Source organism: Bidens hawaiensis, unplaced genomic scaffold, assembly GCF_021521415.1.
Source record: "Bidens hawaiensis isolate Kalapana, Puna unplaced genomic scaffold, B.hawaiensis_p1.1 tig00001721_1, whole genome shotgun sequence".
Taxonomy (NCBI): domain Eukaryota; kingdom Viridiplantae; phylum Streptophyta; class Magnoliopsida; order Asterales; family Asteraceae; genus Bidens; species Bidens hawaiensis.
Window position 1 is genome coordinate 1,579,093 of NW_027491098.1, and position 10,355 is coordinate 1,589,447.

General features: G+C 34.7%; 1 protein-coding gene across 2 annotated transcripts; it reads left to right on the forward strand.

Annotated features, from left to right (window-relative positions):
* Window positions 1-2,220: 2,220 nt before the first annotated feature.
* On the forward strand, window positions 2,221-4,204 carry LOC143595266 (zinc finger protein CONSTANS-LIKE 2-like). Of its 2 annotated transcripts, XM_077074334.1 has the most exons (3): window positions 2,221-3,149; window positions 3,201-3,278; window positions 3,735-4,204. In XM_077074334.1, exons 1-3 carry the CDS (start codon window positions 2,412-2,414, stop codon window positions 4,059-4,061), a joined length of 1,143 nt encoding a protein of 380 aa, XP_076930449.1. In that variant the 5' UTR covers window positions 2,221-2,411; the 3' UTR covers window positions 4,062-4,204. The 2 variants fall into 2 exon arrangements, with proteins under 2 accessions (XP_076930449.1, XP_076930444.1); XM_077074329.1 differs by having other exon boundaries at window positions 2,221-3,278.
* Window positions 4,205-10,355: the final 6,151 nt, after the last annotated feature.

Genomic DNA, 10,355 nt, shown 5'->3' on the forward strand with positions numbered 1-10,355 from the left:
ATATGTATGTCCGCCCCTGATGGACCTGACTGGCTTGTTTTGCTAATAATTTAAATCTGAATACGTATTAATTATATATAGAGTAAAAGTGATGATTGATATCATAAATTTTTACAGTATGTTTTAAGCTTTAAGATAAATCATTTTCGTAGAATACGAGTCAATTGTGATGGTCTGATGGTTAAGGAATTAACTATTAAAATTCTTTACGGAAAGCTGCCTCCTTGTGACCGGATTACACGTGAAAGTGTTACCTCTTTGTAGTTTTGCCCTGGACACCTTTTAAGAAGATAATGCATTTTTTATTGTTTTTGTTTTTTTAAAATATGATTATATATAATTTTCTTTAGAAAAATATGAGTTTTTTTTACTTACAATATTATGTTTACGATTTAGTATCGGCACCGTCAAGACACAAGACCAACCGAATTCATGCCAGTTAGATGTTGTAACACATGATGTAAACAAAATAGTATACATAGGAAGTTTATTATATGTAACTAGGTTTCTTACTTGACGTAATGTTTTTCTTTTAAATATTAAAATTGACGTAAATTAGCCGGGATTAATGGTGTTTGCACTAAATCGTACAAAAAAATGATCGCTATGGTGACTTTTTTTTTGGGTTTTAACGTTCGGCTCTTAGCAATGTTGTTTCTACTGTAACGAACGTAAGTGATACTGACCGAGTGCGTGTCGAGTCATTGTTGTAAGTCTCGGGTTTTACCGACCGAATAAATATGTTAATTTTTTTATAATTCGTTATACGTGTGCTGCTACTTTTTTTTGGTTTCTTATTTTAAAATTTTAATATTTAGATTTAGTTTTGGACTTTCGGTACCATAACAAGCATGGTTAATACTGATCAAATTCACGTTAACTTGTCGCTGCAACGTCCATGTGTTACCGACCAATCTTCCCGCGCGAGTAGATCTCTAGTTGGATTATAAAGTAAGTACAATTTATGAAAGTACACCTATTCCAGCCGAAACATAAACTATCTGTCTACCCTTATAAAGTCCCACACAAGTATATACATCACGTGCCACAGTAGGCCAACTAATGTGGTATACTATACACATACATGGCCACAAACTCACTCACTCACTCACAATTAGCAACTCCAGATGGCTTAACACCTTGACTCAGCAGACACCTAAGGTGCTGTTTGTTTTTCCTCAGAAGGACTTCTCCACCTCTTTTGTCTGCACTGAGAAGAGGGCGCGCAGACGTTGGGCTCTGCAGTGTGTTTGTTTTTTCGAAGACGTTTCATTAAAAAACGTCTGCGCGCCCTCTTCTCCCAGAAGTGTTGGTATTATTACTTCTTTAACCTCTTCTCCCAGAAGTGATGAGCCAAGTTGCTACTGATGACTCCACCAGCAATTCTTCACTCTTCATTTTATTCTTTTCATTTGTTGTCACCATAATCTTTGTTTATGGCTGTGTTTTTCTATCGATTGCCGCCATCATCGCCGATTGTTACCGGGTTTGATTTACGAACCCTAGGCAGCGATCGTGTGGTGGTGGCAGCTCTCCGATGTTGGGAAATTACGGTTGTTAAATCTAGGGTTTATGACCTCTGATTGTTACCGGATTCGGTGTGGTGGCTGTACTCCGGTGTGGGGAAGTGATGGCTTTTAAATCCACGGTTTCTGACGCCGGTTGCCGCCTCTGTCGATGTCGATTGACATTTGATTTGGGTTTTTTGGATGGTTGTTTGAAATATGAAATCAGGTTTGTGGCTGTGATGATCTAATGTTGTTCGAGTTAACATCAGCTCAGGATATGTGCCTGGCGTGGCAAAAATGCAGGATGGCAGGTACCCTTGCAGCCATGGCACTTTGAACCTTTTGCACCAATGTTTCGATAGGTCTGAGCCTCTTTATAGTGATTATTAAATCATTGATGAATTTCAAGTTTTCTTTTGATATTTATAGATGATGGTATTTGAAGATTTTTGAGTCATATATTTCACCCGAACCATCATCGTTTATACTACTTATTTTTCTTTAATTATTTAAATTTCAGCTTATTTTAGCAGTCTGCAGATGTTAAAAAACAAACAGTCTTCTTGTTGCAGACTGCAGAGTTTTGGTCCACCTCTTCTGCCACAGATGTTGGCAGATGTGGTTTCACAGTCTTCTGACATTTTACTTCTGAAAAACAAACAGCACCTTATACTCTCAATCAGATATACGCCAAGCTTTATATATCCCCCAACCTTTTTAATTGATTCCTGGGCCCCACACGCTCAACATGCTCTTTCTCCTTCACTAACTCCTCTCCACGTGTCACTCCCTTGATTCTTCTACCCCACTTTCCACTTGCTACTGTTTCAACATAATATACTAAAATAATGACCAAACTCAAAAAACCAAACACAACACACAAACTCTGTTAGATTCACCAACATGTTAAATGAAGATATCTCTAGTACTCCCTTATGCTTAAATAACACTACCTCTAGAACTCGACTCTGTGACACCTGCCGTTCGCGCCCCGGCATCATATTCTGTGAGGCGGACCTGGCATACCTATGCACCGCCTGCGACTCGCATATTCACGCCGTGAACAAACTATCTTCGCGGCATAAACGTGTAAGGGTGTGTGACGCGTGTGAGCAAGCTCCAGCTGCTTTTATATGTAAGGCGGATGTGGCCTCCCTTTGCACCACTTGTGACGAGGTTATCCACTCCGCAAACCCTCTCTCGCGCAGACATCACCGGGTCCCAGTCTTGCCTATTTTTGGTTCGAACCCATGGTCAGTTTTGGGTCTAGGGTTTGAACCTCAAGAGTCAGATGCAACACTAGATAATAATAATAATAACAATAATAATAGTATTGATCAGAATGAAGATGAAGCGGCTTCGTGGCTGTTGTTTGATCATTCTCCTGCTAAGAATAATATTCAAAGTGATGAGTTTTTGTTTAATGGAGATGAGTATTTGGAACTTGTTGATTACAATTCTTGTCAAGATACTCAGTTCAGTGATGATTTGAAGTTTGATCATGATGATAGTACTTATAAGTATATGAATGATGGTATTAATAATAACAATAATAATAATATTCAGCAGCAGCAACAACATCAGCAGAGGTATGGAGGTTGTGTTGCTGATAGTTTGGTGCCAGTTCAAAGCGGAGATCAGGTAAACACGTATAATCAACTTCATCAACATCATCATCATCATAACTTTCAGAACCAGAAGTTTCAGTTGGGGATGGAATATGAGACCTCTAATGGTGGCTATGGATACTCAGCATCACTTGGTGACAGTGTAAGTTAATTTCTCTTTCAGATTTCCATTATTTGTTTATTACTTTATATAAAAACTGTTTGATTTCCACATTAAAAGGAACAAAAAGGTAGTATTAACTTGCTCTAATAATGGAGCAACAAATTAAGGGTCAAAATTTTGTAGGGGAGTATTGCATCGGCTAGCATCGCCTCGACTTGACTAAGTTTATTAAGGTATGTTTTTAGGTGGCAAGGTTAGTCGTGAACGGTAGCGTGTTAGTGAGTTGGGTTGAAACAGATCATTTTGTATATAATTTTGTGTTTACAAAACACTATATTTGTCACAATAAAAATTTAAATACTTATAAAGGAAATTCCCGTTTAGCGATTTGGCCTGTTTAATACATAAGTCACATCGGAATTGTCACCTCTAGTGCTTTGTTATGGATTCTTGAACAGTTGGCTTATTTAATCCGTTTAATTTACTTTAATTCAGGTCTCCATGTCATCAATGGAAGTTGGAATTGTAGCAGACTCAACGATGACCGAAGTATCAATCGACATATTCTCAAACCCATCCATTCAAATGCCGGCACAACTTACTCCAATGGACCGAGAAGCCCGGGTCCTAAGGTACCGAGAGAAGAAAACAAGGAAATTTGAGAAAACAATTAGGTATGCGTCTAGGAAAGCCTACGCGGAAACAAGGCCTAGGATCCAAGGCCGATTTGCAAAGCGAACAAATGTTGATATTGAAGTGGACCAAATGTTTTCAACAACACTAATGACAGAAGATGGATACTACACTGTCCCTTCATTTTAAATTATGGTTTGTATCAAAAGCCCCCTAGGTATCCAATAAGTAGAAGATGCACAATTTCCTTATTATGACTGGTTTTTTTCATTAATGCCATGAGTCCATGACTCATGAGGCTAATAATGTATTGTAGTAAATCTTGTGATGTGTGTTCAAGGCTTCTTTATAATTAAGCATGCTAATTTCCAGTTTTGGTTTCTTTTCATGGATGTTGTTGCTCTCATTTCTCTTAAATTCATGCCAGTATTACTTAACTTATGCATCTTTGAGCCAAACCGTGCCATTAAATTTCAAATCCTACTAGATAATGTAATGATCAATCAATAGTCGCATGAAGTATGTGTTTTATTATCGTTAGCGTGTTTAGTTAGATAATAAGTTTCCGCAAATGGAACAACACTAACCATAATCTTGCGGTATTTACAAGCATGAGATGGATGACAAATGGTGTAAGATAAGCATCATGTTGAAACCTTTTCACTTTTGGAAAGCAAAAAAGTGAAAAGAGCAAAGAATATCCCAATTGGATCATTCAGCAATTTGTGGATATTGACTTGATACATGGCGCCTGCAGTACCAAAGGATTTCTTGAGCTTTTAGCTTTAGTGTCCCATGAGATATTTGAAGGATCTATTTCTGCAGTCGTCATTTGTTTGAGATAAAAAGAGACTCAACACCACTAGATATGCACCGAGATAGAAATTCGTGGGTCGTAATCTTTGATGTTGTTTAACTATTCCTTCCACCACTCACATATTATTCTCCTCTCCTTCTGGCAGCAACTTGTAATCATATGCTAGTAACCGAATTGTCGTTTCTGATACTAAACATACATACGAATCTTGGTTAAATCTAAAACCAATACCAAATGCATCTTCTATAAAAAACTTTGGTGGGTCCCACATGTCACACCTAAATACACTCTCTTAGACCTTCCGTTGTGGGCGTATGGAGGGGGGGGGCTGCATCTCTCTCTCTTTCACACGCACACGTACATATATGATAGGGCAACAAAAGGAGCGACAAACCAATGTGGGGCGTTATGGAGAGGGACTTCAAAGCCCCGTTTCCTACGTGGCACTGTGATGGGGTAACGTTACCCCCCTCCACAGAGGATAGCCTTAGCGAATATGGATATAATGCAGTTAAATACATTTTAAGGTTGTGTTTTATACATGTGGGAGAGGGTGCCCAGATGAGATGGCACTTGCAGGATCGCGGAGAACAACATGCCAACCCCTCATCCCGCAATTTTTTTGTGGCGATTTTGTTCACCATCCGGCTCATTAGTCATTACTCATTCAATTTCCATGTGTCGTGGGTGATGCTTCACTTGCACATAGTTGGGTATGAAAAACATTTAGTTACATTTAAAAAAATGTGAGTGACCACGCATGTTAAGTGATGATGTGGTGCTGAGGTGGCCATGAGTGATAGTTTGGGGTATAGCGTATAATAAGGGTTCATCCTTAAAAATTAGTTATATTTAAAAGCTTACGTTGCTACAGAAAAAACACGTGTATGGGTCTTTCTCTAAACAAGAAAAAGAAAGATTCATATTGATCTTTATCTCCAATCCTCCACCTCCTCAATCATCATCGGGCGTGGTTTTATCAACTTAAAGGAAAAAAAAGGGGGTTGAACTTTTGCACTTTAGAACTCCAAAAGTGGCAGGAATGTATGTACTTTTCACCCATGAAGACCCACATTAGAATAAAGGGTTATCAAGCTTTTGTGGGTTCATTCATCGATCTAAGGCTGTTGGCCTCAAATAATTCGATGCCACAATCAATTTAGACATCAATGCTTACTTAATTGTCTACCGGATTTATGAACGTGCAGCATAATTAAGTTTAGACCATTCACATGGATATTAATTGTAGTTGACAAGTTATAGCAACGCAAGACGAAAATGCAATCCATTTTTCCTCATCATATATTGTGCAACCATATAATGAGTTTTGTGTGATAGGAGGTTCCAACTAAATTAAACGTGAAACTTTATAAGGTTGTCGTTAGCCCGGCGATATTATGCTGAACATATTGTCGAGCCATCAAGAAGGCACATGCATATAAGTTGAAGGTAATAATGATGAGAATGTTGAGTTGAGGTGAATGTGTGGGAATACAAGGTTGGACAAAATGAAAATCAACGTGTTGTGTGAAAAATTAGGGTTAACTAGTGTATCATATAAGATTAGGAGGAGATTAAGGTGGTTTGAACACGTAAAGAAGACACGCAATATAAGATTAGATCGGTAGAAAACATTATTACATAGGGGCGGTGGGATAGAGATAGGTCCAAATCAACTTGAGATGAGAGGATTAGACCAAATTTACAGTGTACCTCTCCGAGGAAATGGTTGATGATATGATTTCTTGTAAACATAGGATAAAGGTTTAGAACTTTTAAGAGAAAGAAATAGTTTTTTTTTTTGTTTTCAGAAATATGTTTTAGTGTAACATCTTGAAAAATACTATATTTATTTGTGGTTAAAAATGTCAACTTTGAAAAGAGAATGACCCAAAAACACTTTACTAATAAATATGGTAAAGGAATTTTATATATATATAGGGTTTGGATCAAGTACAAATGAAATTAACGTGCTAAACGTGAGAATCAAGTAGAGTAATTATATATACAAGTAGAGTAATTATGTAATTACATCATAGAGTAATTATCATAGAGTACTTACATAATTACTCTACTTGTATATATAATTACTCTACTTGATTCTCACGTTTAGCACGTTAATTTCATTTGTGCGTTAACCTTCCCATATATATATATATATATATATATATATGTTTATGTTTAAAAAAGAAATCAAATTATTGCAAGAAATGAGAGAAGTAGCTTCAACCAATAAGAAATTTCCTATTCTTTTTTCTTTTTATTTAATTGGAGAGGTAGAAAGGTAAAATCTCATAAGTTTTTTATATGAAAAGTTTTATTTTTGTTGCTAGATTAATTTATTTGTTTAATTAAATTGCTTATATTATGATATTATTTGAAGTTTAAATATTATTTGTTAACTAACTTAAGAAACTATTGTTATTCATTTTATTTGTTCATTTTCTTTATTCATATACCAATTCATTCATATTAACTTTTAATTCAGTTTTTTAAATTCTTTATTTTTTTAATTAAATTTAAAAGCATAAAGATGCTTTTGTTATACGGGATATAACCATCTATATTTTTTAATTATCATTTTTCATGTAACATTCTAACCCTTCCTATTAAAAAATTAAAGAACCCATGTTATCTTTCCTACACACATTTAAAAAATCTGTACACTGTTGCATTTGAATATATCCTACACAAGTGTTTATCATACTACACATATAAAAAAATCTGAATAAACATACAACCCTTCCTACACAAAATTAAAGAACCCATACACAATGGTATTTGAATATATCATACGTAAGTAATTTATAATATTACAATTTCAGGAGGGTTATGGTTTTGTGTGTTGTAACCTATGCAGTGATTTTTGTACGTTGTTGTCATTGGTGGAATTGTGCTTTATTTGTGGTCTTATACGTTTTTGGTTTACAGCTTTAGTGCAATGCATAGGGTTTTGTACTTTTATGGGTTTGGTATTCATCTCTTTCACACAACTCTTTTTTGAGTATCACTTTCTCTCTCTTTCATTTGAGAGAGCGTGGGAACCGTCCGTGACGGTGGTGTGGTGTTTCAGGTACGGTCGGCGGATTTATCGTGTTCGGGTTCTATTTAACACAACCGGCAATTTCATTGTCCACGTGTAAAGCTTTCGTTTGAACCAAATCCAATCATTTAATTCATCTTTGAGTTCTTAAAATTTCATCTTAGATTAAAATAACAAACTATCACCTATGGCATTAAAATATAAATCATGATTGATATGATGCAAGATTTTCTAGGTACCTTAATTTACACTAAAACAACTTGAAACGCAAACTCCATGGCAGAGTGTCGGTCGGAGTAGCCAACCATGGGTAGTTGCCCGGGTTCGAATGGGAACCCTTGGTGGCCGTGAAGTGGTGATAGACGATGTCGGGTTTCGATCGGGAACCCTTGGTGGTGTCAAACCGTTAGTGGCGGTGGTATGGTGGTTTAGTGACCCGGTGGGAGGATTTACCATTGTCGGGTTCCATTTGGGAACCCTAGGCGTGGTGGTGGCAGAGTGCCAGTTGAAGATGCTAACCGTCGTCTATTGTTGCCGTGTTTCGATTGCTGTTGTGGTTGCTGATTGTCGAAACTCAAATGTATTTATAGCTACTGTTGAAGACGATTGTGAGTCGGTTTGCTTTTCTGCTTAGCCAATGTTAAAAGAAACTCCATTAGAAAGCTTTGAAAGTGTTCATGGAAGTTCTTAAATCACATATTTTAGGGCTCACTTTGGTTAGACAACATTGTTGTTATAGTGTCATAATGATACAAAGCATAATTTTACATTTACTAATTTGTTCAGAATGGAGGTGATATGATAATGTTATAGTAATATGATGTTTTAGTTTAGTATTTACTTGAGTAGTTGAATGTGTTGAAAATTTTGCTTTGATGTTAAATCAACCTTAATTCTTCATTTCAATACGTATTTGATGGATCGTGATACGCTATGCTGTTTGTACAGGTGCCCGGGGTCAATAAATAGCAAGGAACTTTACTAGAAGAATATAAACAAATAAGCTCATTTTTCTTCATCTTGAAATGTTGTTAGTTTGTTGCTGTCAAATTTTTAACAAGGAAATATATGAAATAAATTAATTAACATTTTCATCTATGATTTTAAGAGTTTGTAATGTATATAAAGTCAATAGTCGAGGCTTTTGTCAACGGTTTGAAGCTACCCCGCAACGCCGGGGGGTGTTAACCCTAGTTATTCTATACAAAATAATGAAACATTCTCGTTAACAATACCCAATATAAGTTGAAAGTATCCTACACAGTTAAGAAATCATTATCATTGGTATTTGAATCTATCCTACATTAGTTGAAAACATCCTACACAATTCGTGGATCTTTTCACATTTATGAACAACCACCTTTTATTACAAAATCTACCAAAGTAAGTAATCAAAACTATACCTACACAGAAATAAGACAACCCTACACTCCCACCAAAGCCAATTATTTGTTTGTTACTAACTCGTAGTCAAAGAAAACAAAAGTTTTAAAATAAAAAAACATAATATAAAGAATAGGCTTAGTTGGGGAAAAAATCAACATGTGATTGATACATTGAAATGAAAAATCTTGATATATGAATTTTAGGAAAGGAAGATTACATTAACTGTAATCATTAAATGGTTTTCAAAGCAATTTTTAGAAAACTATTTTTTTCTAAATGTTTGTTATGAAACAACAAGACCAGACTACCCTTTTTCTATTAAAAGTCTCATAAATAATTTGTTATATATTACAAGATTGCCATTATCATTTTGAACCATAGATCAAACATAATCAATGACTCAGATTCATTTCTCGCACTTCTCGCAGTAAGATGACTTCCCTCCTGAACCATCCCCTATATATATATATATATATTTAAAAGGATTCAAATAAGAATAAGGAGTTTTCTAAGAATGGTAAGAACCAACAAATTTTTGGCATTTGGCATTACAAATTATGGTGAAAGAACAATTCTAGTAAACTATGTCGGTTATTGGTAACTTTAAATCTCAACCATTGATTAACATGATCCAATGGCTATGATTTATTCATAGTCTTTCTAGGAAACTATTTATTTTTAGGATAACCCTCCCCTATATATATATATATATATATATATATATATATATATATATATATATATTATATATATATATATATATATATATATATATATATATATATATCTGTGTGTTTGTGTGTGTGATGGTTCAATAGAGAAATGATATTACTGCGAGAATTGTGAGAAATAAATATGAGCCACTAGTTTTATTCAAGTTTTAAAAGCTTAAAGATAAATTAAAAAACTATTAATGCATTATCTCTCTTCAATTAATATAACTAATAAAACATAATAGTTATCTATTCAATTAATATAATTAATCAAATTACTATAATTGAAAAATATTAAGAATTCATTTATTTTTATAATTTATTTTTTGTCTCTTGAATTTTTATCCTACACAAGTACAATTATTCATACGTTAAAATTTCTTTCTATCCAAAACAAATTTAGTTCAACTCAATATATTAATATCCATCAACACGTAGTTACATTGTGATAAATAATACAAAAAACTATTTTACACGTGTTTGCATTAAATAGTAACAAAAAAATATACAACCTACACAAAAAC

Coding starts and splice junctions, on each gene's coding strand:
- LOC143595266 (XM_077074329.1), top strand. CDS start 2,412: ATGTTAAATGAAGATATCTCTAGTACTCCCTTATGCTTAAATAACACT. Junction 3,279..3,734: donor CAGCATCACTTGGTGACAGT/GTAAGTTAATTT, acceptor ACTTTAATTCAG/GTCTCCATGTCATCAATGGA.